Source organism: Pelobates fuscus, chromosome 3, assembly GCF_036172605.1.
Source record: "Pelobates fuscus isolate aPelFus1 chromosome 3, aPelFus1.pri, whole genome shotgun sequence".
Classification (NCBI taxonomy): Eukaryota; Metazoa; Chordata; class Amphibia; order Anura; family Pelobatidae; genus Pelobates; species Pelobates fuscus.
The window spans coordinates 319,335,929-319,363,626 of record NC_086319.1 but is presented as its reverse complement, the minus strand read 5'-3'; the positions used below and the strand labels follow the sequence as shown (position 1 = coordinate 319,363,626).

Below are 27,698 nucleotides of genomic sequence, written 5' to 3'. Positions count from 1 at the left end.
AGAGATTTCTAAATGAAAATATGCTATTCTAGAACACGATGCTAAAAGTCAAATGACTACGCTATGCTCCACCAGATTCAATCTCGTGCTTTTAGAAATATAAATTTTTCTGAGTTCCCCATCACTGGAGAGTACGGGTCAGTACAGGGATATCTTTATGGGCTATTGTGACAGTTTGCTATGAACACTAGAAGTAATTTACTGATGTTAATGTATCCTTTATTTAAATATAATTAATATAATTATTCTGGTCTAATGTGTATGCAAATGTTTATTATTCTTTGGACATTTATTCCCAAACAGCAATTAAAATGTTTTGAGGTAGAAAAAGACGTACAGTTTATAGACTAAAGTGAGAATTCAAAGTGAATTTCATATTTAAGGTCAAAATAGCCGGTTTCACTAGCCTGACCCTAAAAATACCTTCATTTGCCAATGTGTTTTTGTGAGAAGAGTATATCCTCTTTTTCATTTAAAATAAATTGCAGATTTAAATTTAAAAAAAAATTAACACTTTTATACATTAACCTTGTTACACCCTAGGCTGTCAATCATCCAACTGGTCCTTTTCCTTCCTATTTTGACCTAAAACGCGAGAGGCAAGGTAATTGGTCATAGTGCCTGTAAAGACTTCTTATTAAGTTGCATTGGGAAGACTGTGATTGGACAGCCACAGAAAGAGACCTGCAACTTTTGCAAGTTATATATATCCCCTATTAAAAGGATGCATTTTTTTATTGGGGGGCATATATGCTACAGTGGTTTATATTTTTGTATTTGGGCAGTAGAGTGTCACTTTAAATTTGAAATTTGCATAGAATTAACTTTGAATTTTCACTTTAGAGAACAACCCTGCTATTGTGACATTGGGGGTAGTTATCCGCACAATTCAAATCTACCTTGTGTGTAAGTGAGTGCTGCTTTAGGTGGTGAATCTGGCTAAACTCCATGCCACATTCTTTACAGACAAATGGTCGAACATTCTGGTGCTTCAGCATATGATTCTGCAACTGGCTGCGGTAGTGAAAGGACTTGCTGCACTCCATGCATTGGTACAGAGTAGGACCTTGATGTGATGAAATGTGTCGTTTCAGTTGTGTAAGGGTGGCAAAGTCCAGGCCACATTCCACACAAACATGGCACCGTCCATTTTCATGTTTCACTTCATGGGCTTTGAGCTCACTGGGATAAGCAAAGCCACGACCACAGAAGCGGCAGCTGTAGGGCTTGATATCAGTGTGAAGTAACATGTGCCTTTTTAGGTGACTAGTCTGTGTGAACGCCTTGTTGCACACTTCGCACTTGTGTGGTCTAGTTCCTTGGTGAGTAAGAAGATGTGTTTGTAAATGGCTTGGCTGTTTAAAAAGCTTGTTGCAGTGTGGGCAAGAGTGAGGTTTGATTCCACTGTGTCCCAAGATGTGTGTTACCAGGTTGTATTTAGAGGTGTAAGACTTCTCACACATGCGGCACTGCCAACGTTTCTGATGGTCTCCAGCTTCCACAAGGTAAGAATCGTCAATCTGAACATTAATGTCCAAACGGTCCAACTGAGCCTTTTTGTTGCGTTCAATAGATTCTGCTGAATCGGTTTCAAACTCATTTGGATCTTGCCAAGCATAGTTTTGGCCATTTTCCTCTCTCTTTGGGGATTCTACATTAGGGGCTCTAGTGTCACCAGATGGCATCATATTTGGGACAAAACTACATTGTCTCTGAAAGTTCTCCAAACCAGTGTTCCCTTGGATCATTGGAACAGGTGGGAGAGGGTATGGATTCTGCATTGGGTGCTGTAAAATGTGTCTGTAATCTGCATCAACCTCGTGATGTTGCCTCTCCCGCAAGTGGCGAGGTCTCCGAGGCCTCCTACGAAAAGTGCTGAGGTCTATCATTTTTACATTACTGTTTTGCACAGAATTCTCACAAGCCAGCTCTGGAGATTCCAATGCAAGGTTTCGTGGCAGATGCTGTTCTTCACTATTTCCTTCTACAGTGACTTTGAAGATCTCTTCTTCCTCTTCAGTTTTCTCATATTTAATTTTCGGCACAACTCTTACAGGCTGCCTCTTCTTCCTCCGCGTATGTTTTTCTGAATCTAACCCCTCATCTTCTTGTGGTTCGGCTGCAACCTTTCCACCTGAATTTAGGTAGGAGTCTTCCTCTGGCTGTTGGGCTTCAATGGGTCCTTTATCTGAAAACTCACTCCTGGATGTAGGGAAAAAGCCGCTGGGGCTAATTGTGGCACCAAACAGTTCATTTTCAGACACCAGTCCTAAAACAGCTGCCTGTGCTAGTGAAAGCACTACCACTGCATCCGTCTGAGTACCAAAATCTGTAAAGCGTTCCATCTTACATAACATCAAGCTGTTCGAGATTCCCTGAAAAACACAACATACAATGTGCATTTCTATTAATAATGATGTCAATTCTCCAGATTATTGACAATGTTATATCATGATTTACCTTTTTCAGTAATTATAGAAAAAAAAAATGTTTAGCTTGAAATGTACAGTATGCAATGCAAACCTAATGTTAATGCTGATCTGCATATTTTCACAGATCTAATACATTTAACTAACGCTCCACTGGGTATGAGAGCAACCATGTCTTCCAGAACCCTGAGCCGAAAAACTAAAAGTAATCTGATCATGCATATGTTTCTATTTTTCAGTGCACAAAACGGAAAACGACTGCAGCTCAAAAAAAAAAAAAACAACAAAGACAAATCCTGCTTTTTACAAATTTTACAATCATCTTGATACCACCAAAGTTGGGAGATTGTGCCTTAGGAAAGTAGTAACAAACAGCTTACGATAAATGTAGTGCTTACATTGTGATATGACACACTATTGCATGGGGTATATTCACGTGACAGCAAATAGCGGTTAATTGAAACCTAAATTTGCAGAACTCGAGGCAAAACAGCCAACCTGGAAAATAAGCTAATTTGCAATAGAAACTTGTCTGACCATCCTTTTTGCCACCTGGTTAACCATGTAATAAGCGTTATTATAGCAATATGATCTAGAGATATATTTATAGCTGTGGATCGAAAAAGTACTAGGAGAAATAGATTTTAATAAGAAAAGAACCCGGAGAAATAAAAGACGAGAGCACTATAAAAATGGAGGAAGACAAGAGAGACTACAGATAAAGCATGGGACACTAAGCAAATGGCAGAGACAAGTATGTAATCAATGTTTAAGTAGGATAAAGAGACACAAATAAGAGTAACTGTAGAGTCAGAGATAGGTAAGTTCATTGCAGGTTATTTCTTGGTGAGCCCCAAATCTGAATAATAAGAAGGTGCAACATCTGAAGATCTTCTCAGGGAAGTTAGATAACTGCTTTGGACCTGTTTATGCCTGTAAAATTCAAAGAACAGGTGGTGTTCTAGACAAAAAATATCCTCAGAGGGTATGGGGTATTTAAACCCATGTGAACAACTCAAGAATGGTACTAGAAGCTAAATTCTAAGTGCTAAGTTGGAAGGGTAAGCCAGCATGATGGGAGAGTATTAGGGGATGGACGTTTTGAGGTGGATGCTCCATCATACTGAGCATATTCAGTTCTGCTAAGAACACATTTTCATATGTCATTTTCGCTCACAATTAGGCTTTTCATTGATTTATGGACAATTTTATTGCATTCAATTACAAATATTTCCAATTATGTTTTCCTCTTGTACTTTCTCTTGCTTAACTTTAGTCCAGAGAAGATCAAATCAATATCACATGTCTCATGCTCCAAGTTACACATTACACAAGTATATCTCCCTCCATCTGGGCAGCAGACCTACTAATGACAGGGTTGCAAGCCTTGACAATGTCAAATCTTTGTGGGATCCTACTGCAAGTAAAGGAAAAATATAAGTAATTGGGGCACAAGACATATCACGCACAGAATTGGATGACCTTTAAATACACCCCTGTTGACGTAAATAATTAAACATAGGCCTGGTAAATAAATGCTTGTAGTTAGACTATATACAAATAAACAATAAACACAAACTATATATCTGCAGTTGGAAAAAGAGATTACTATGGATTACAGTTCTTGGTTTAGTATACCTTGGTATAATCTCATAAACTTTAATATGTGCTCATTCAACTGACTAGTACTCCCAAGCACATCTAAAACGTTTAAGAAAAAAAGTTACAAGAGAAGTAAATTAAGAGTGCTATTTTAGAGATAATTTTGTAAAATAAAAATAAAAACTCTAATAATGTATACCTCCCAGGGTATCTAATACCCCATTACAGGTCTGAAAGCACCCACTTACTCAGAGTAACAGAGAAAAATAAGCATTTCAAAAAGGTCTTCAACATCGGCTGCTGCTTTAATTACATGACAACAGCGGCTAAAGCTTTCCAATTGAAAATAAATGGTTTAATGGAAAATGGATCTACAGAGAAAGAATAATGTGTTCCCGAGATGATCTCTGGATAATTATTAATCCCAGTGGCTCAGAAGGATGTTCTTTGGACGTCTGAAACCCAGAGGAACTTTGGAATACTGTGACACTTCTTATAAGAAGACTTAAATTCAAAGAAATTATGCAACATACTAAACGGACTTTCCCAAAGTAAAAAAAAAAATAAATTATAAAAAAAACTTTAAAAAACAACGTGTGAAAGTACCCAATTTGAATCATGTGGGAGATGCAAAATGGTCTGATATGTGGATTCAAAGGAATATGCAAACACTTAGATTAATCTAGATGATTTGAAGAAGAAAAGCTGGCAACTCAATGAACTGGACAGACTGAATATTCCCTTTCATGGACACTGTGTTGGCTAGAAGTCTTCTAGATGATCAGAAAAACTCCCTTGGGTAATTCGTTAGTTATGACAATTTTTTTTTTTTTTTTATCACTCCTCTGCATTTTTATTTTGATGTCCCAGTGCATTTCAACTGACTTCGTGGCATAAAGACAAAAAAGAATAAGCTTTTAAATTTTCCAGATCTTCACTTGGAAGATACTCAGATTCTGTCAACACAGCAACAAATAGTGACTTGGGACAATCATTTTATATGACCACTAAAAATTGCCAGCAGGGGAACCGGCCACTGTGGGGGGAAAAAAAACTGCTCTGACCCATCCTCATTTAATTTCCATTTCCTCCACGGCACTAGCTGCCATACCAGGATTATATTACAATAAAACAGATTTCACTGCAACCACGAAATGGGATTTGCTTTGTTGTTAACCCTGTCATTCCAACGCTAAATCAGAGAGTTGGTTTACTACAATGATGTGTTTGCCGTCTCACAAATATAAAAAAATGATTTAAGTGTATAAGCATGTTTCAGACAGTGGTTAATTTACGAGACTTATTTTCTATTCCGGCTGTAATCTTTGCACTACATTTGCCACGAGACAGTTTGTTATACATCAACATTTTTATAATATGATGATGAACGTATGAAGGAATGGCTGAGCAGCAGATGCCAAGGCAGTCTTCCATTTGGTTAAGCCTGTAGAGTGCCTACCATTGAGAAAGATAAGGAAAAATAAAGAAAGGGAAAAGATATAGAAGGTGAATTTGATAACGTACCAATGAGAAAATGAATTTAAAATAGAGAGAGAAATGTAAAGAGTGTGGAGAACCGTAAAAATCAGCATAGGGAAGTATGGTAGTATATATACGGCCAACCACTCCCATCATTCCAAACGTAATTGTCTTATCAGATGGTTAATTTTAGTCTATGGAGTAGAGAAGATTTTTGTTTTTAATTAGCAACATTGATAGGTTGCAAGACCATCATACAGTCAATTGTTATGTGTATGCAGAGCAAAAGAATGGTTTGTGTAGGGACTTTACAAATTAAGAGCTAATCAGGTCCAAAACAAAAGAGTAGGAATCCGCAGCAATATTCTACTGGTTTCCATGGTTGCAGTCAACATTTTTTTTTTTTTTTTGATTTGCTCCAGAATTGCTCTTTATATTTAACCTCCTTGGACTTTTGATAATAAGCTCTGATTCCAGATCAGTGAAAACATTCAAAATTATAAACGTGACACTGCAAATCGAAACACCATAATGCTATTTTTTGTAAGTGAACTTGTTACCCTTCAAGCATTAGACACAGAATGCATTAGCAGCTGAGAAGGAAGATAGTAATTTTACTGCAGTTCTTCTGTGAAAGATTTAGTATTGATAAAAAAAAAATGACAACAACAAACTATTTAACAAGGAAAGCTACACTGAGCTTTATGCTAATTTGCAAGTATGTTCTGTGGTCTAGAAGTTATCATTAGCCAAGTGAATGGTACGTATTCTAATAAACTTGGAAAAAGTGAAAGGCTCACTTAGAAGTGGTAAACAGTCTAGTCTCTGGGTCAGGAGTAGGCAACCTTCGGCACTCCAGATGTTTTGGACTACATCTACCATAATGTTCTTACAGGAATACTGTTGGCAAAGCATCAAGGGAGATGTAGCCCTAGTCCACCATATCTGAGGTGCCGATGGTTGCGTACCCCTGCTTTAGGTGTTAGCAGGACATCCAATTTTGACCAATTGAAACCCTCTGTCAAGGAGTGCCTCGGAGCTTTCAGAGAAGAGGGAGGAGATGACCATAGTGAGAAGCCATACTCCCATAGCTCAGGGGATATCAGAGGTCCACACATCTTATGGGTGTCCTTAAAGACAGATACAGCTAATGTACAGGGGTTTAAGGACACACTGTCATCTACAACTTCCCTGTTAGGTGACAGAAGTCAACACAGAAATGCCAGGAGAAAAAAACATTTCTGAAGATATTGCCTCAGAGAAGTTGCCACATTTTGTTAGGTGATTATTCAGCACTAGTTTTATCATAATAGAAAGCAAAAGTGCAGGTCGTATTTGGCCTCCTCAAAAGACCCGTGAGTGCCAGTATGAGCATGCAGGAAATATTCACACATAATGTAAAAATGGCATTAACTAAGGCTGTGCCCCAATCCCTGATCTATTAACCACAATGGGTCCTTCCAAGGTTTACTCCATTTCTCCATTTAGTGCAAACAATCCCACTGTCCACTTACCCACCTCTTATTTGAGACAAACCACTATCGTTTGGGTTTTAAAATTCTGTAGCAGTGCTGATGGATCTCCACATCTCTTTAAAAAGACTTGTTTGTACGTGCCTTGAGACTTACTTTGCCTGCCTTTACTTCCTCAGCGGTGCCTGCTTTTTTCTGACTGTTCAGCTTCATTTGTTATTTTAAGATACGTTATTATTATTAGCATTATTAGTGCTTTACATCTATCATCATTTTGATCATTCTGTTGTCAGGCAAAGTGTGCTGAAATAATTCCATGATAGGGTGTAATTAAAACACGTGTGTGTTTGTACATAGGTATCAAGAGTAAGACATAAAACCAAAAAGAAAGATACATAAAGTAAAGATATAAACAACACAAATTGTCTTTAAGTTACAAGTTTTTGAAAACTGACAAGAGAGTTACAAAGATTTAGCCAATATAACCCAAAGAATGAGACATGCAAGGTGAGAGAAAGATGGTGCACTCAACATAGAGTCTACTCAGGACACTAACATACAGACAGATACAAGGGACAGATATGGCAGAGAGACACAGCCACACACATCAACACACACTCAAAGCACAATTGGGCTGTTTACAGCAGCGCATGATGATTCCACTGTCAATGGATGTTGTTTTTTTTTAACTGAAAAATAAATAGTGATATCACCAGAGATAGCACAGATTTGTATAGTATTCAATGCTTTACCAAAAAAAACAAAAAACACAACGCTTTTCATTGGATAAAATGGTATGGAATGTATTACGGTGCTCTACAGCATCAGCAGGATGTACTTTTGGTATTTTTTTTTTTAAAAAATGCTTAAATGACATTTAAATAGGTCACGGCGACTCTACTGCATCACTGGTTTAAGAACCCACTTTCTTCATTCACAAGTGCCACTAGCAATCATAACACTGACCTGAACCATTGATAGCCACATGAAGAGATATGCAAATATATGTGAAAATTAAACTGGTCAATATTTTTAAGGCTTAGATTGCATTTAGTTTTCAATACAAAAATCTCTGCAATTTAATTTAAAGTATTTTAGTATTACAAAGACGTAGACTGGCAGTGACTGAATGATGGTTTGTGAATACCCATGATGTGTAGAGGTTGCAATAGGTAATTGGGAAAAATCAGAATATGAGATAGATGCAGAGAACTTCATCAATGAATAATGTTATATGAATATAGGAAATATACTAAATGTTCTGTACGCCACATTAGGGATGTCTTGTTCTAGGGTTATAGAAAATCAGGATTCAATAAAAGCAGAAAATACTATCGTATAACTTCTCCGTGTAAATAAAGTACAAGATGATGCCTGAATTTGATTCATTCTGAATGTGTGTGTAACTTTGAATATTATGTTTTTGAGCTATGGGAGGATAAACTTCTGTAATACACCAGCACTAAAAACAAGCAGGCTGACAATGTTATATGTTTTAGGACAGATCAATTTTCCTCAAAAGATACAGGTCCATTTTTTTGTTGCAGTCACATAAAAGAAGAAAATCACAGGGACACAAAAAATAATATATAAAATGAAATAAAAACATAGCACATTATGTTGCAATGTTTCAATCTGTGTGATTCTATGTTAACTGTTATCTTGTCTGTGAACGGCAGCAGACGGTTGTGACTATCACTGTGGCGATGCAGCTGGGTGAGTGTGAAGCGACAGTTGGCTAAAGCTCGCCCCATATAACAATGTCAACTGTTGAATGCAACGTACCACTGTGACTAGGTGGACAAAGCACATGTAGAGCTATTTCAGAACCCTGTAGAAAAACACAGAATGCACAATGCAGGACTTCACTTACTGAATCAGACTGCTTGACAGACTGCTTGAATATATACTACTTTAAAGTATGGACTAGTTAAATATGCAAACTAATCTGGAGCGTTATAAACCTTGATCAAATTGAAAAAGAAAGTCTTATGAGGATGTTATTCAACATGTGAAAGTCTTCAGACCAGTCCTGGCAGTCCTTACAACAAAACTCCTAGCTGGGACAAGAAGGAACTGGAAGCAGCAAGTACACCAAAATTGCTTTCTTCACCATTTAACCCTTTTCAGAAAAAATGACACTGTGTGTGCAATGTCCATATACATAGAAACATAAAATGTGACGGCATCTAGTCTGCCCAATTTTTAAAATACTTTTATTAGTCCCCGGCCTTATCTTATAGCTAGGATAGCCTTGGGCCTATCCCACGCATGCTTAAACTCCCTCACTGTGTTAATCTCTACCGTTTCAGCTGGAAGGCTATTCCATGCATCCACTACCCTCTCAGTAAAGTAATATTATTAAACCTTTTAAACTTTACCCTCTAAGTAAAGTAATATTTTTAAACCTTTGTCCCTCTAATTTAAGACTATGTCCTCTTGATGTGGTAGTTTTTCTTCTTTTAAATATATTCTCCTCCTTTACTGTGCTACATAGAAACATAGAATGTGACGGCAGATAAGAACCTTTGGCCCATCTAGTCTGCCCAATTTTCTAAATACTTTCATTAGTCCCTGGCCTTATCTTATAGCTAGGTTTGCCTTATGCCCATACCATGGATATTTAAACTTCCTCACTGTGTTAACCTCTACCACTGCAGCTGGAAGGCTATTCCATGCATCCACTACCCTCTAAGTAAAGTGATAGATAATTTCCTTTATGTATTTAAATGTTTCTATCATATCCCCCCTGTCTTGTCTTTCCTCCAAGCTATTTATGTTAAGATCTTTTAACCTTTCCTCGTAAGTTTTACCCTGCAATTTTTGTAGCCCTTCTCACGTTTATGGCCAGGATAAGTTATAAAATTAAAAACACTGCTTGCAATGAATTGGAACAAGTTAAATATGTATTTACATACTAGGTTTCTGTAATAAACACAAGATGTGTTTCCTTATTTAGAGGGTGACCCCTCCCCCCAATAAAAATAAAACAGTTATATCTCCTAAAAATAAAACATTGAAAAAATACACAAGAGATAATGACCTGAACAATAAGTCAAAACAAAAATAGCATTTTTAGGTCAGTGTTCTGTTTAGGCCAGAGGGTTTCAAAAAGATTAACATGAACATTTAAATCTTGGAACAATTCAAATGTCAAGTCTAAAACAGATCTTAAAGGAGCACGATAGCTTTAGGAATACACGTTTATTTGTAACGCTATAGTGCCCTGGTGGCCGTTTAGGTCCCCAGTCACGACCAAGTGTCACGACCAAAACTCTGTGCTGCCCCAATCAGAATATCTCTGTGAAACCATCTGATAAAAAAAAGCAGAGTTTTACTCTATCAGAAGCACCTCTAGTGGCAGTCTGAGCAACAGCCACTAGAGACATTTAAAACCTTCAAAGAAAATATTGCCATTCTACTGAACGGCAATGTTTTTTCAGAAGCAGGGTTAAAACGGGGGACATGGCACCTAGACTTGAGATAAAGTGGTCTAGGTGCCTATAGTGTCCCTTTAAAATAACCACACAAATGCTGCACAGATTGATGTGAGTTTAGTGTCACTGCTTCCCAGCAGAGGTGGTAGAAAGTGATTTAATATAAAATGACTCTCAGCTGTAAAAAAACTTTGGTTTGTTAGTGGAAAACTAGCCAAAGTTACTTTTCCCAACTAAAATACACACAGGGTTATTCACTAAACTAAGAATTGTCAGGAATTCAATGTGAATTTAAAATTGAGGGTCATAACAGCTGAATAGAAAAAATGCTCCAATCTAGTTATGTTTTCAGTTCCAATATTTTGGCAGGTAGTTTGAATTATACAGTAATTTCTCAGGAATCCACATTTTAGCGAATAAACCCGACTGACCGCTATTAAGCCAACTTTCAGGTCCGTGTCTCGTGAAACTCACAGGATTTCCACTGCATAGTAATAACAAATTAAATATACAGGCGTTAAGCCCTTCACTATTAGAAATCACTTTTCTGATAGTGAGAAAGGTTTGACACTTAATTTGCAAAGCCATACAGACAGTTCAGTTTTAATATAGACAATGGTAAAGGAAGAGTTAAAATAGGAAGAGTGTATTAGACCCAGACAAAAGGAAAAAAAAAGTCAGACTGGGAGGAGACAGCTGCAGAAACAAGGGACACTGTCACATTGGGAGGGAGGACAGGAAGAGAGAGAGAGTGAGGACAAAAAGAAAGAAAGGGGGTGTGTTGCAAGAAAACAGAAAGACGAGAGAAGAGTAAGGGGAGAGACTGAAAGCATAGGAATAGAATGAGACAAAGGGGCAAACAAAGAGGGTCTTTACTTTTTACATATTGTGTATGAACCAATGTACTGCATGCAAAATGTATCAAGGAAAAAGGGAGACAAAATTAACTAGTTGCATGCCAGGACAAGAATACTGTGGTGGTAATTAGCATTTTTCATCTGCTGTGAAATATTCTGATACTGTGGAAATATTCAGTTCTGTTTTAACAGTCTCCCACTCGCCATTGGCATATGAAATGGAGTTCTGGCAAGGTGGCCTAAAGGAAGACGTATTCTAACCGCAGACACTAAATGGAAAGGGAAGCAGGCGGCTGATTTTTGGTTCTTGGAGAATCCAGTGCCACGGCTTCTGTTGGCGGTGGTAACAAGTTCATCAGCAAGGAGCTGAACGTCTGGTATCTTTTATCTGACAAACTACCGGGTGCCTTGTACTGTAAAGAAGTGTGAGGTCACATTTTCTCTCCAAGCATTGTTAGAGTTCTAATCAGATCTATATGTGGCACAGCTCCATGTGCTGCCTTAAAGTCCACTAAACCCCAGTGATGAGGCCTCTCCAGCTGCCAAAAGTATGCAAAAGGATAGAAAAAAGTCTTAAAGGGACACTATAGATACCAGAACAACTGCAGCTTAATGTAGTTGCTCTGGTGTCTATTGCATGTCCCTGCAGGCTTTTTAATGTAAACGCTTAGATTACAGCCTAGGGACTCCTCCAGTGGCAATCACTGATATGGCCACTAGAGGTGCTTTCTGTGTCAGTGCTGCACAGTATGCAGCACTAGCGTTCGGCATGTCCACTCTCTGCATGGAGGTGCTGAATGTTCCCCAGGAGATGCTGATTGGGGCAGTGTGGAGTTTTGCCATGCATGCACAATAGCCATCCAATGCTTTCCTATTGGAAAGCATTGAATTGGCTGAGATCAACAAGTTTGGAGGCGTAGCCAGACAGAGCCATCTGCGGCAAAATAGGCACTGACCTAGCATATACCATTGCAGTCACATTTCACGCATATATTTATCACGTATACACTCCCGCAATCATAGGTAGTAAACACAAGTACACAATTACATTCTAATACAAATACAAACAGTAAACAGTGAACAAAAATATATCATTGTATTTACACAGACAGGCAACACAAACACATCCTTATTTCATTTACAAACCAATGCCCCATGCGACAGACAGCAAAAAATAAAATTCTGTCAATAAAAGTTTGAGGTGGAAAGTAACTTTTAGATTTGGCTAGCTATGGTTAAAATAGAGAACTTTTTTTTTGATACGGTACCATCATCTATGTAAGAGTTTAAGGTTCCTGATTCCAGTAAACTGACACTTCAGTGACCGGCTACACAAAATGTATTTGCATTAAAAAGAGAAGATAGATTAACAGTAGTAACAAATAAAAACCCTCAAACACAAAGAACCAGTTGTAACCATGAAAATACATTTATGGGATTTCAGGTTTCAATATAAAATGTTTGTGTTTGGTAACATACGGACAAAAATCCCCTGAGAAAAACCAGTCACGGAATCTGTACATTAATACAACACAAACAAAACTGACCTTACAAATAAAACACTGCACTTAATGGTAAATAAGTGTAAGATTCTAGAACCTTAACCCTTCGAGAGCCAAAAGGTATGCCATTGCTGAATTGCTTGATATGCATTGGGTACATCCTAGCAATCAGATGGTTGAATGCAACAACCTTCTATAAGAAGAAATAAAAGCTGCTGGGTATCATGCGCTCCTGTCCTTTACAGTGTATTACTACAAGGGAATATATAAACAAAGTTTTTTTTGTTTTTTTAAATCACTTTATAGTGTTATAATACATTTTCACCAAAACTATAGACATTTTTTATTTTTATGGGTGAACCAGCATTTGGGACTTGACCTAGAGATTTGATTAAGAGCAACTACAATAAACAATAAATTGGCAGCATTTTATGCAAAACAACCAAGTTAGATAAAAATTCTCTCACTCAGTCTTTCCAGATCACCTACAGTGACACACCATGTATGTTAGGGGCAATGTGCAGGTAAGATTAAAGGGACACTGTAGTCTCACTGCTTAGATATCTGCCATTTAGGAGTTAAAAAATCACTTTTGTTTCTGTATATGTAGCCCTACCCACACCTCCCCTGACACAGCATGCATGAAAACAAAATGGTTTAATTTTCAATCAGATGTAAACTACTTTTAAAGTGTTTATCTCCTGCTCTGTAAATTGACAGTAGGCTCCTGCAGGGTCTAGAGAGCGGTTAATGGAGCACGTGATAAGAAATGCCAAATTAAACAGTTTGCAATAAAGGAAGTTTAAACATTAGATGACTCTTTACAGGATGTGCTTAGGAAGGCTGTGTCAGTGTGACTAGGACTCCAAAAATAAAGTGATTTAACTTTTAAATGACAGAGAATTGAGCAGTGCATGGGGCATTAAATTTTGCTACAAAAATATTGTGATGTAAATACCACAGTAAGACTCTATAACAGAAAACTGACATTTGAAATACAACTGACAGAAATAAAGCTTTGGACTGCTTTGGATAGCATCAGACACGACATCACCTGAAGTTTTCCATGAAAAGTGATGACCAAAATAGTTATATATGACAGTAAATTAGATTATGCCGGTACAAACAAATATAAAAAAACACAGCAAAAATATGTCCACACACTTGAAAAAGCTGCTGCTGAGGAAGCGATTGTAGTAGACGCGCAATGCATTCAGCTATCCTTTAATATTGTCGTTTTTTTTTCTGTATTTAGGGCTGTGGTATTTATTTTTTTACGATATCTGTCTGATTTACTGCAATGTATGACTGCGTTGCTCAGTAAACATCACTTTTCATGGAATACTCCAGGTGATATCTGGTCTGATGCTATAGGAGTGTGGTCCAAACTATTGCTCTATTTTAATTTTTTTATTTTGGAACAGAGAAACCAGCACAACTGGCATCTATTGGAGCAGCCAAACTATGAAGTAAGATGTTTTTCTCTTTAACCCTGGGGTAGTGGTACAGAATTTGGCTTTGTATTTTATGCAACTCACAGAAACCCTTACTTTGCTCATAAAGCGCTACTTATGGGAAAAGCTCATAAATGCTATTAGAAAGTTAAAAAGGCATTCTAGGCATGATAAATACTGCACTTCGCTGTAGTGATTAAAGTGTCAATAGTCCCTTGGTGCAGTCCCACAGTAAACAGTCAAACCATTTTACAACAATCTGACACATACCTTACTTACAGTGGGTCAGTGCCAAAAGACTGTAGGTACTATGCCCACTACAGTGGGCTTTAGTGGTTATGATGCCTACACAGGCTGTTTAAGTGAAAAATTCACTTCCTGATTTGGTGAAAGGTTTCTGAAGAAGCTACACCGTATGGGGATTGGCTGCAAATCCAGGAACTTCATATGTGGGTGCATATTTTTTTAATACAAGGCAGCTTGGTGTTTTTCTTTAAAATGTGCAAGCTAACAGCCGAATAAAGGCCTAACACTAAAACATGTGTTACAAATATGTTTGTTTATGTTTTTATCTGTTTAGTGTAGCAGTACAAGTTACAGTGGAGTCTTAGTTACTGTACACGATGTAAACGACTATTTACACAGCAGTACAGCCGTCATTGGAACTATACACGAATAACTGACAAACAGTAACGTAAGGCAACAGTAGCACAGTCAAAAGTATATATGGCAGAATGTTACCACTAAATATACAGTGTAAATACTGAGCGAGCCTCGCTCCACAATAAACTGATATCAACAGCATACAACGTGACACAGCAATTATTTCATTTTACCACATAGTTTTTTTTCGTTTTTTTTTTTTTTAGTATCTACCTTCTGGGTGTGAAATGGTTATATATATATATTAAAGGCCTATCCATTCTCTATGGTTTAGGACTGTGCTCAATTTCATCTGACTGCATCACGGCTTTAGAATTCCACTGAGGCAGACAGCAGAGGAGGAAAGAAATACCTTGGAAAATCTCTAAGAAAGGTTTCAGGAACAATACAAAGCATGAGATGTATTTGAGGGTGGAATAAAAAAATAAAAAAAATAAAAAAAACAACTCAAGTTTCTAACACACAGGAGGGATGAGAGAAACGTTGTGTTCATTTTAGTCATGTCAAAAATACGTGTAAAACTCTCTTTTGTATCAGAGTAAAGAAATAAAAAGATAGATATTAAAACAAGTGGGAATGAAGGAAAGAAAGATACAGAGAATGTGTGAGAGAGAGAAAGAGAGAAGGAGAAAGAGAGAAACAGGGAGGGAGGGTGGGAGTGAGGCACTGCAAAAGAAAGAAGAAGACAGATGAGGCAGATAAAAGGAGAGGCATGGGAGGAAGGGAGAGTGAGGCAGTGGAGGGACAAGGCAGAGATGTACTGAGAGTTAGTCAGGAGAGGTAAAAAAAAAGGGAATGGGAGGAGGGAAACAGAAGAGAGAAAAGATACTGTGAAGGGGGGTTGAGGTGAGAGAAGTATAAGGAGGAGGTGTGGAGTGAGAGATGATAAGTGTGCTGAGACGCAAAAGAAAGAAAAAGCAAGGCTTAAAGATGAAAAAAAAATGGATAGCAAGAGGATGGACAAGCGAGGGAGCTTGACAAGGGAAAGGGGCAGGTGGAGCGAAGGAAGAAGAATGGAAAAAAACTAAAAACTAAACAAGAAAAGCAAGAAATGAAAGATGAGGTAGATTGTTGACTAAAGTATTAGGAGAGGCTGGGGGTGGTCAGAAAAAAAAGGAGATTTAACTGAACGCAGGGATAGAAAAAGTACATTGTAAAACAAATAAGGGGATGGGAAGGAGAATAGAGAGGGAGGGCAGGAATATATAGAAGTAGAACAAGGTGGGGGAGTGAGTGTGAGATCGAGAGACACTGGGAAAATAAGGAGGGAGATGGGCAGAAGGTGACAGGGGAGGGATGACAGATGATGGACACGAAGATAGAAATTACAGAAGAGACTGATGCGATTGAAAAAAAAAAAAAAAATAGAAGAGTACCGGCTGTGTTAAAGGACAAGCTAGAGCTGGATGTGGAAAATGAAAATGAAAAAGCAGAGTGATGTCAATTGAGAGAAAGACATGTAGAGAGAGATGGACATCAGACAGAGAGGAGAAGAGGGAGGGGCGGGCTAGCTGATACAGAACACCAGGCAGGCAGAGAAAAATATATATATTATATAGGTCTCGCAAGGAGGAAAGGGGCACAGGGGCAACTGCAGACACGTTGGGAGAGACAGATATGAAAAGAAAGACATTGGGAGAGGCAGGGCACAGAGGGAGGGGAGACATATGAAAGAAACAAGGAGACAAGGAAAAAGTGTGCTTTAGAAAGATAAGAGGGATGGCAGACAGAAAGGGGGGAAGGAGAGAATGATCTCGATAAACAGGAAAAAGGCAGAAAGGAGGGGGAGGATTGGTATGTCCTCAAGATAAAAAGGAAGGAAAGAGTGGGGGAAAATAAAACTAGGGAAGAGAAAAAAAATACATATGAGGGATTGACTGTGAAGAGAAAACAACAGCAGGGGTGGGTGGAAAAAAGGAGGAGATGAAGGGGGGAGAGACAGATGGAAGACAGGAGAGGGGGAAGGGAGGAATGAAACCAAGAGCAAGAGAGGTATGAGGGGTAAGAGTGAGTGTTGAGTGATCGGTGAAGAAGAGGGGGATAACTCAGATGGGAGGAGAAAAGCAGCAAGTGGGGAAGTAGAAAAGCAGACAGGGAAACAGAAGCAGCATTAGAAAATAGAACAAAAAAAAGTGATAAAGAGTTAAATGGAGAGATAGACAGGCTGGAGAAAGACTGATAAAGAACAGCTGAAGTGTGCGGGGAGGGAGAAGAGCGGTACAGAGCAGAAAAACTGAAAATAACAAAATGATAATGGAAATAGGAAAGGGTGATCTGACCTCTCCCGTGCTGGAGGGAACGTGCAATGTGCTGCAGGACCCTGGCAATACTGAAAGTATTAGCCCCCAAATCCCCTGATACGGAAAGAGACAAATCGGGGTCAGACAACAGGAAAGAAAAAAAATTATCAGTGCCATCTGCCCAGCACCAAAGAAAGTATATTATATATATAGCTCATGTTTTACCACACAGAAAGGCATGTGAATTCCAACTAATGCATGCTAAAATGGATTCCACATTGTTCATAAATAAATAGAATGTTAAGTCCATTTGGATGAAGAGATATATTGGGAGCCAAGATTGCAGTCTACCGTGATTGCCTGCGAAAGTATATTTTAAGCACCTGGAAATGTATTGACAACATGCACAATATGCCAGGAATAGCAAGCACTATGCCAATGCAACATCTATATAAATATATTCTGCTACTACTGGTGTATATATGTATGTATGAATCTAGTTCAACAGGTGGCACAGGACATTATAGAGGGACAAGAAGCCCTGCTTTGTAGACTAATCAGCCACAACATTAAAACCACTCACATGGGAAGTAATGAACATTGATAATATCATTACAATGGCACCTGTCAAAGGGTGGGATATATCAGGCAACAACTGAACAGTCAGTTCTTGAATTTCATGTGTTAGAAAAATGCGCAAGCGAAAAGATCTGAGTGACTTAGAAAAGGGTAAAATAGTTATGGCTAGACGACTGGGTCAGCCCATCTCCAAAATGGCAAGTCTTGTGGGGTATTTACTGTACACAGTGCTTATTACCTACCAAAAGTGGTGCAAGGAAGGACAACCGATTAACTGTAGTTTGGGCACCCTGCCACATTGCAAGAATTGTTCAGGAATGGTTTGAGGAACATGACAAAGTGTTCAAGGTGTTGCCTTGGCCTCCAAGTTCCTCAGATCTCAATCCGATTGAGCATCTGTGGGATGTGCTCGAACGACAAATCTGATCCATGGAGGCCCCACCTCGCAACTTGCAGGACTTAAATTATCTGCTGCTAATGTCTTGGTGCCAGATACCACATGACACATTCAGAGATCATATGGAGTCCATGTCTTGATTCACAGAGCTGTTTTGGCATCAAAAGTGAAAACGACACGATTTTAGGCAGGTGGTTTTAATGTTGTGGTTGATTAGTGTAAATAGTGAAAGCAAATATAAGTAATGACTATATGTAAACAGTTAACTGTTTAAAGTTCATTCAACACATAGAGTATAATATGCAGTTACAGCTAAGAGATCAGTTTTTAAATTTTCTGTGGGTCTTTCCACATGTTAAATGGCCTGGTTTATTTTTATATTAATGTTTAGAAAATATGAAATGCTTGCACTATCAGTAATGAAGTTAGAAACACTCACACACAACATAGGTTAATTAATTTGTCTATTACATAGTGTTAACAAGAGATGAAAGGGACAGTCTAGGTACCATAACCACTTCATCTTATTGAAGTGGTTTTGGTTCCAGAGTAAAGTCTCTGTCCCTGTGTTGTCCCTGTGATGATTGGCATTGCACACAATTGTCTCTCATCAGAGACATGTCACTCTTTGCAATTGCTGCAAGACAGTAGAACCTGCAATGCCCTCCACTTCAGAGGAGGCAGCACCTCATTTTGTCAGTTTGACAAATAATTTAAACTAGAGGGAACTTTAGGGAAAGGGTTATAATGCTGAGAGTGTCCCTCTTTAAGATTTATCAATACTTGAGAGGCTCCTTACTTTTGACTCACCCTGTATAATTGGTCACACGTTACCTCATGTTCAAACACCTTTACTATTATTGGGGTTTCTGCATTCCTTTATAAATATTTAAGGGGTACTTCACTTGCAGGAGCTAAACTGTGCACATTTTTTTCTGCTAAATAATAATGTTATAAAGGCCCTTATGTTACAAGCAGGCATAACACATGGGTAAACTAAAACTTTGCAGGATGTGTTGTGTTCTGAAATATTATCCTGAGTGTAACGTTTTTGGTTTTTTAAAAAGAGTTTTTTTTTATTCATCAGGTTCCACACGATCCCTTGTCTGTTGCTGTACATGGCCATGGAGTGGTTTGTTGTGAAGGCGAGAAGTGAGCAGAATTCTTTGGACACTTTTTTTTTTTTTAAGTATAAAACCCATTCAGACATTTTATACATGTCATTAAAGTGGTAAAGTAATGTGACCACAAGGATCATGCTTAGTGTTTGAGAATAACCCCACATAATACTGGCTTTCCATGCTACTCTCTCTGAGAGAGAAAACACACACACACACAAACACACACACACACACACACCAACACACACACCTCTCTCCTTGAACACAGAGTTACCAGAACTTCCAATAAAAACTAGGAAACTAATAAAAAAAAACACAATTACAATATACATACACAACTCACACCAAGACACGCAAAATAGTCCTTTACATATTTCAAGAAAAATTAAGGAATGTTTGTACAAGATACAGGAGTGAAGCCAGGAAGTAGGGCAAAAGCAGTTTAGCAGAGTTTGTGAAAGTGTGGAGTCTTTGTTAAATGTCTAGAAGGTTTTAACACTGTGATAATATCTCAGTAATTTTGTTTCAATAAATAAATAAATAAAGAAGAAACTGTTTCAAAGAATCGAACCAATGACTGAATGACTGATTAGCCAAAAAGGTTGTAGGTTAAAACAATGTTTTTTGTTCAGATAGCCAATTCTGGTAATATTATTCCATAACAGAGCACATTATTTAATATACTACACAAGCGGACATGTAAGGAAGTGTTCAGCTACCAAAACGTTGATAGATTTATAGAATTGTTTCCCATTAGAGGTAGGATCTGCTGCATTTAGAGTATTTATTATGTCTCGCACATATTAGAGGTCACGTGCAGTGTATGCTGAAGGCCACATAGGTTATAAGCCTTTATACTATGTTTGATGGGGCAATACTAAGTTCTAACAAGCTGTCAAAATCTGTATTTCTATGTGGCATCTTTCTTGCAAAGGAAACTGCAATTTTGTAGATAGAATAATAACACCACTCAGACTATCCATTTTTTGTTTATAGAGTGTTGAGTGACAAATGAATGAAATATCTGTAAATGTGGCGTGTAACTATTTTCTCATCCTTAAAACAAGCTCGCTACTGAAATATGGTATCTTCAACTAGAGAACTGCTTCAAAGCTCTTCAACATGGTATCCTCTGCGTTTGCTTTACAATTCTGTTTTGCCAAACTGAGGAGCACTGGAGGGATGATATCACGGGAAGCTGAATTTAGTTACTTTTTGTTTTGTCAGAAAAGCATAAAGACTCTTGAAAATTTATCTTTACAATCATAGAAAGCAGCTACAATGGATTTTGTGATAACTATAAAATCAACCTAAAAGATGATGCCAGTTAACTTCACAATCGGAATACTGTCAGCATTTTTTTTTTCTTTTTTCTTCAAATGGAACATTAGTGATTGGGATATTAGACTTGTACCTCCGGGGCTACTATATCTCGTAAAAACCCTGCCTTTTTCCTTCCCGTTGCTTCTGATGAAGCTAACTTCTACCCTTCTCACTTCTTTTATTGAAGTCATCAAATCCTATTAGATGCCACCAAATGCATGCAGCTGAATAACTATTCATATAAAATGAAGATGTATATACATCCATTAAGATGAACATTGGTGATGAGAGGACTATTTTACATAGCAGGGGTAAGCAACCTTCAGCACTCCAGATGTTGTGGATTACACCTCCCATAATGCTCTGACAGCCATAATGATGGCAAAGCATCAGGGGACAGGTAGTCCACAACATGCAGATGGCTGACTACCACTGTTTCATATTTGCACTCATAGTTATATATATATATATGCACTCCTATTGCTATGATAAAAACCAAACAAACGGAAAAAAAACATCTTATAGACAATGGTGACCCTACACTAGACTGCTGGATGCTTAGTTAACAGCACACTTTTTTTTTTATTAGGGGTCATGTGTAAGGATTTTGTTACTTTGACCCATTGCAAGATTGCGATCATGGACACTGATGTTGAAAGTGACCTCTTCAGTAATAGCCTGTGTTTTGCTTGTTCGCTATCACACATGTGTGAGCCACCTCCTGGCTCTGCATGATGCAGAGCATGCTCATTCACGTGCTAAAACAATCACATATGCATTATAGTGCATTCTTCTAAACACACACAGCAGAACACTCTGCACCACCGGCTCGCAGAGAAGAGGTTTTTTTTAACAACTGAACCTTTAGCAAATTAACAAAACCTTAAAACACTTTCTGTGGTTTTAATATATCACTCAGCTAAACATTGGTTATGTGGTCAGCCAGTTTTTATCCATTATGTCCTCTGTCAAAGAAAACTGGCCATTAAAATGTAAGTTGCCACTCACTGTGTTTCATTTACCTATAATAAGCCATTACTAGTTGCAATGACATATAATGAGCTTAGCCTTTAGTGTCAGAAACATAAAGAAAGCACAACTCTGCACTCCCAATGGCTATGTGACATTAGAAATACTCTCTAAATGAGGATCATACTTTATTTTTATAATTTGTAGTGTTTAACCAGAATAAATCACAACGTATCTCCTGGACTGCATGAGAAAGTCACTTTAGATTGCAAATAACATAAAAAACAAAATTAAAATGGACTCTTGCGCTCTATAGGCACAATAGTTTACAAAGACATACTGTGCCAAGTAAGCGCATAGTTTAGTAGGAGCATATATAGACTGGGAAGAGCCTCTATATATTTTGCCTTCAGCGTTTACAATATAAATGTACATTTTCACAAATAAACCAGTAAAATAACTGTAAACATTTACAGGTAATATTGATTTTAGATTTAGAGAAGCACATATTTTATTGAATTTTACCCGGGAGCAAGACTTTAGGTATTTCAGGAAAGTAATTACACAGCAGAACCTGGAACTACCTAGTTCCTTTCTGCATTGTGAAGCAAAAATAACGACAGTGATTGCTAACAACTGGCACCCCAACTGTTGGGCACTACATTTACTACCAGGATGCACAGCGAATTATGTGTTCCAAACACATGAGATTTACTCTGCACTGAGGAAGTGTCCCCTCTGCTGGAGCTCCACCAACAAAGTACTACTCACCGCCTAACCAAAAGGAAGAGCAATACACACACGGCTACAACAACAGGGCAAGTGAAATTTATTATGCGGAACATGGTCTTCATAATAAATTTCACTTGCATGCCAGTGTATTGCTTTCACAGCTTACTAAATGTCAGATTTTTTTTTTGTAAATATTGTCTGCACAAGCTAGAGTGGCAATGTTTAACCATCACTGTTATTACTATTATTTATAAAGAGCCAACAAATTCCGCAGTGCTGTACAATAGGTGGATAGACAGACAAGTATTTGCAACAAGACGAGTTGGACGTACAGGAAGAAAGTGAGTTGAGTTACATAGTTACATAGCTGAAAAGAGACTTGCGTCCATCATGTTCAGCCTTCCTCACATATGTTTTTGCTGTTGATCCAAAAGAAGGCAAAAAACCCAGTCTGAAGCGCTTCCAATTTTGCAACAAACTAGGAAAAATTCCGTCTTAACCCCAAAATAGCAGTCAGATATCTCCTTGGATCAAGCAGCTATTACCCCACTAATTAGAAATTATATCCCTGTATGTTATATTTTTGCAAGCATTTATCCAATTGCTGTTTAACCCCTTAACCCCTTAAGGACACATGACGTGTGTGACATGTCATGATTCCCTTTTATTCCAGAAGTTTGGTTCTTAAGGGGTTAAGGACCAAACTTCTGGAATAAAAGGGAATCATGACATGTCACACATGTCATGTGTCCTTAAGGGGTTAAACATCTGTATGGACTCTGATAAAACCACCTCTTAAGGCAGAGAATTCCAAACGAGGTGTATTATAGAGGAAAGTGTAAGCAAGGAAGCAGTGCTGAAGGTAGTCCAGAGGTTACTGCAGGTGTGGGGAGCTCAGGGAGTGTGGGTGCTCTATGTAGAAGTGGTTATGAAGCAGGCAGGAAAGGGGTGAAAGGTATTTCTGCATTTGTATATAACCCAAACTAGTTCTTTATAAATATCACAATAAAGTGTGCTTTTAACCGTTAATAGTTAACGGATCTCTAGAAATGTCACTTTCAACTTTCAATCTGTTCCATCATTGTGAATTATTAACTTTTCTCTCTTGGAGATGACTGTGAGGTGTACTTCATCTACAACTAGTAAGGTATTTAATCAAATAGACTATAAACAGGAAAGGGATATAGCAAATAGTTTTACGGCCCAGTCTTAAAAGCATGATCCTTGCACCTTCTTGCTAGTCACTATAGAGATCTTGACATTTTTCCTTTTGGTCAAATCCGTAGTCTTGTTTTTAAGTCCTTAAAGGATCACTATAGGGTCAGGAACACAAACATGTATTCCTGACCCTATAGTGCTAAACCCACCATTTAGGTGGCTTGCCCCCCCCCCTTATTCCTCCCTATAAAAGTTTAAAACTCACCTTATTTCCAGTGCCGCTGGGGCTGGCTCTGCCCCCTTTGTGACATAATTAAAATGGTTGATTTTTAGCCAATCCAATGCTTTCCCACAGGGGAAAAAAACAATGGCACGGGGCGAGGCCAAATGGCATTTTGGCCAATCAGAACCGCAGGGCAGCTTACTGTGCAGCCCTAAGCCAGGAAATTGGAGGTGTCCCTAGGGGCAATGTAAACACTGTCTTTTCTCTGAAAAGACAGTGTTTGCATGAAAATGCCTGGAGGGATCTGTTATACTCACCAGAACAACTACATTAAGCTGTTTTTAAGTTCTTAAGCTGTAGTTGTTCTGGTGACTATAGTGTCCCTTTAAATTGTATGTAAAATGTCTGAAAGGTTGGGTGATGGGGAGGGAGTGTGTTTAAACATAACCAGATATAAAGCCAACAAAATAAGCTATTGTTTAACTTCCTTCTTTTTCAGTCTTCCAATTTCCCATTTTTCTTTTCCATTGTGTAACATGTGTATTGTGAGAGTTCGTCTGTGAATATGAAAATGATTGCAAGCCTGGCCATATTCTTTCATTTATAAAAATGCCTCCCGCCCCACCTCCCTCCCAACAATTTAATATGCGCTGTGCCAGAGGGGCTGGTAACAACTGTGAAGGCAATATTAACCTTCTTATAATACGTAAGATATCAGTGTAGTCATCTCTCTGAACATTTGGTCTAAAGTACAAGAATGAATATTGCAAGCAAGCAATCTAGTTGCTGTGGACTGCAACTCTCATTTGGCTAAGCATGAAAGGGATCGCAAACTTGCAGACTGAACACATATGTGTTGAAAGCACATATGAGAAATACATATATTTCAGGGCTGTGTGTACAGACGTCAATAGATAATGGGTTTACATAGTAAAGGCACTATATACAGAATAGGCATTTCTAAAAATATTTTCACCTGACAATAAAAGCATTTAGTTTTTGTGTCTCGTGACTTTGCAGTGTTGGAAAACAAGGAAAGTAATGCTGGGATGGATGTGCTAAAAATACATATATCAAACCTTTAGCGCAACCATTTGTGAATAAAAATGGATTTAACCCTGCTAATGCAAACTGTCATTTACAGGCAAGAAAACCAGCACCAAAATACTGTGCTATTTTTGGGAACCGGCGTATCCCCAGAGAGACAGTTTACAGTTCCCCATGCTAGTTTCAATTCTGTAAAATAAATAAAATAAATAATACAAGGAGGGTTTTGGGGTTAAGCTTGAAACAGACACCAGTAACAAGGGGAGGGAGTACAGCAATGGCTTGCAAACTAAACAGACATTTCAGGATTAAGAAAAGCCTCGCCTGACCTACCTGCTGACACCTATGGTACTAGAGAGTTGAATGGACAAGCTTCTTATACCGGCTTTGGCTTAGAAGGCATTGCACAGCGATATTCTGCCAATGATGAAATGGGATAATAGCACAGTACCTGCAAAAATTAGATTAAAAAAATAGATAATAATTTTACATATTAAGGAAAGGACATTTAAGTTTATTTTTTCAAGTTGGTGATATCATCTTTTATCTGATTATGATAAAATGCCAAGAAAGACAAAAAAAAAGAAATAGAAGTACTTTTTCCCGTGAAGACAAGGAAAACAGTGTTTTCCTGTTCCAGAAATGAACTGCCTTTGTTCTTTTACTGGTATAGAAAAACAAAAATAGGAACATACTGTAGGAGAAACGTATTCAGTGAGATAAACAAATGAAAAAAAAAAAAATCCAAGGAGACTGTTCCGTTGCAGTAATTCACTGGGAGTGTTGATTTTAGGAAATTCCATGGGAACACTGACCACGGTATACACAACTTAGATGCTTAATAGGGCACGGTATAAATGCGCTAGAGTCAAGCACAAAAGTAGGACAGTGATTCTCCGGATAAAGAACTCATCAATATCAGAGAGACCTTTCTGTCTTCTAGTTTGGAACCAATTTTATCATTTCCACATGAGACTGTCATATGATAAATGACAGTTCCTACAAAGGGCAGCACATGCACTGTAGGTCTATATACGTTTTACCCTTGGCATACCTCCTTGGCACCCAACCAACAATGCTTTGACGATATCAGCTACCTCATAAATAAATGAGGAAGGCACACAAAAATGTTCTTAAATGCAGAGTTTCATAACCTTCTTGTAAATTTATTTTATTGTAACAGATTCTTCTATCCAAAGTACCTAATATTCTTTCAATGTAAAAAAATATCCTTATTTTTAAACAATTAATATGAATGCCAGCTGTTGGCAATCCAGGATACAGTAGGGCAATGGCTTTCAACAGTGTACAGTGGCATACTGGGGCCCCTCAAGCCATAAAAACACAGACTTCAGGGATGTAATATCCTGAATGCAGTGCTTAAAATGTATTTTTAATAGGTGTCAGTATTAGGATCTTCATTAAATCTATGAAGAAAATGCCTGTTAGTATGCATCTCTCTCTAATCAAATATTGGAGAAGGTAAAAAAAAAAGTAGGTGTACCTTGGAATCTGCTTCCTTACTGTAGTTGGGAACACCTGCAGTACTACATGACTAGTTATAAGCACAATTAAAACTATTACTGTAGCGGTGAAAGGATTACTCCAACCAAAAAAACAATGCTTTAATTAAACAGTTATTGGTTAGGGTACCCCTTACTATTAAGACCTCGCTTCCTTCCTCACCAAGTAAATAAATAAATAAAAATAAAGCATAAACTTACCTTTGATCCGGCAGAGAGGAGAGCCATGCCACCATTAGATGCCTGTCGCCAGCATGCTGTGCTTGCTGACGACAGACGTCCAATTTGCTAAGAACTTCCATTAGGCAGCCCGGAACTCTTGTTCTGGGGTGACTGACGCCTTCCAGAGGTGGAGTTACAAATTATCCATCAGCAGAGGGGTTAAAATCTGTCCAGCATTTCACTGCAAAACTCTGCAAATACAGACTCCACTTCAAATCACTGATGTGTTCATGGTGTTTGGAGTAAACCTTAAAGGAACACTATAGGGTCCGGAACACAAAAACATTGTTAAAACCGCCAAACCTGGCCCCCATTGCCCCTGTAAATGTAGTAAAATCTTACTTTTAGTCAAGTCTGCTGATTCTGGCTCTACCCCTGATCTGCCTGCTTGGCTGACATCATCAAAAGTGATGATCTGAGCCAATTAGAATGCTTTCCCATAGGATTGGCTGAGCTTGTCAAGGAGGCAGACCAGGGGCAGATCCAGCACAAGTCAAACACAGCCCTGGCCAATCAGCATCTCCTCATAGAGATACATTGAATCAATGAATCTCTATGAGGAAAGTTCAGTGTCTGCACGCAGAGGGTGGCGTTAGATTTTGATCGTAACTATTTTCCTTTTGTAAAGTAGTGTCTAAAAGTGTCTTCCCATTGGACAAACTAAATTGAATAAGTTCTCTTTTTACTTAAAGAGGCAATCTAAAAATATAGCCAGTGCAGTTCTCTCTGTTACCTACAGGGTCAGCATGTCATGTCTTAGTTTAATGTCAAACATTAAGGAATGGTGTGACAAACAAGGGCTCTCAACTATTCCATAACATCAAAGTCAATTTAGTCCAAACTAGACAGCATTGATGAGGGTGCTTGGGACAGTTTCCATTTGCCAGGAAAAGACTCATTTATGTCATATCATAACTGAACAGTTTGATATTAAACTGATGGATGGCTCCCAGAGACTAGACAACAGCTATAGTGGTTTGGTTGCTTCTTGTCACTTTTAGTAGCAAGTGCAGATCCCAGACAGAAGTTTGGGTTAGGAATAGTCAGTAAAGTAAGGTAGAGGAGAGAACTTACTTAATAAATGGTGCATGGACTTCAGTTCAAAATCCAGTTAAATTACAGAAATAAATTAATGGTCCGACACAAACACTCCTTTTATTCAGTGCCTACAAATATTGGTTAACATTTGGCTACAAAAATAGGTCTCTAACATACTTGATTCGATAAAGACCTGTTTTTTTATGGCTAAAATGGTATCTGTTCTCTGTG

At 38.1% G+C, this 27,698-nt stretch overlaps 1 protein-coding gene across 2 annotated transcripts in view; it reads right to left on the bottom strand.

Moving 5' to 3' along the window:
- ZNF710 (zinc finger protein 710) overlaps nucleotides 1-27,698 on the bottom strand; it is a 43,635-nt gene that overhangs the window by 8,281 nt on the left and 7,656 nt on the right. The window contains exons 2-3 of one of the 2 annotated variants that reach the window (XM_063448918.1): nucleotides 25,018-25,135; nucleotides 900-2,375 (exon numbers count right to left, since the gene is read on the bottom strand). In XM_063448918.1, the coding sequence (XP_063304988.1) occupies nucleotides 900-2,357 (1,458 nt within the window). In that variant the 5' untranslated portion in view covers nucleotides 2,358-2,375; nucleotides 25,018-25,135. The remainder of the gene's footprint in view (nucleotides 1-899; nucleotides 2,376-25,017; nucleotides 25,136-27,698) is intronic. The other variant, XM_063448919.1, reaches the window with a different exon arrangement.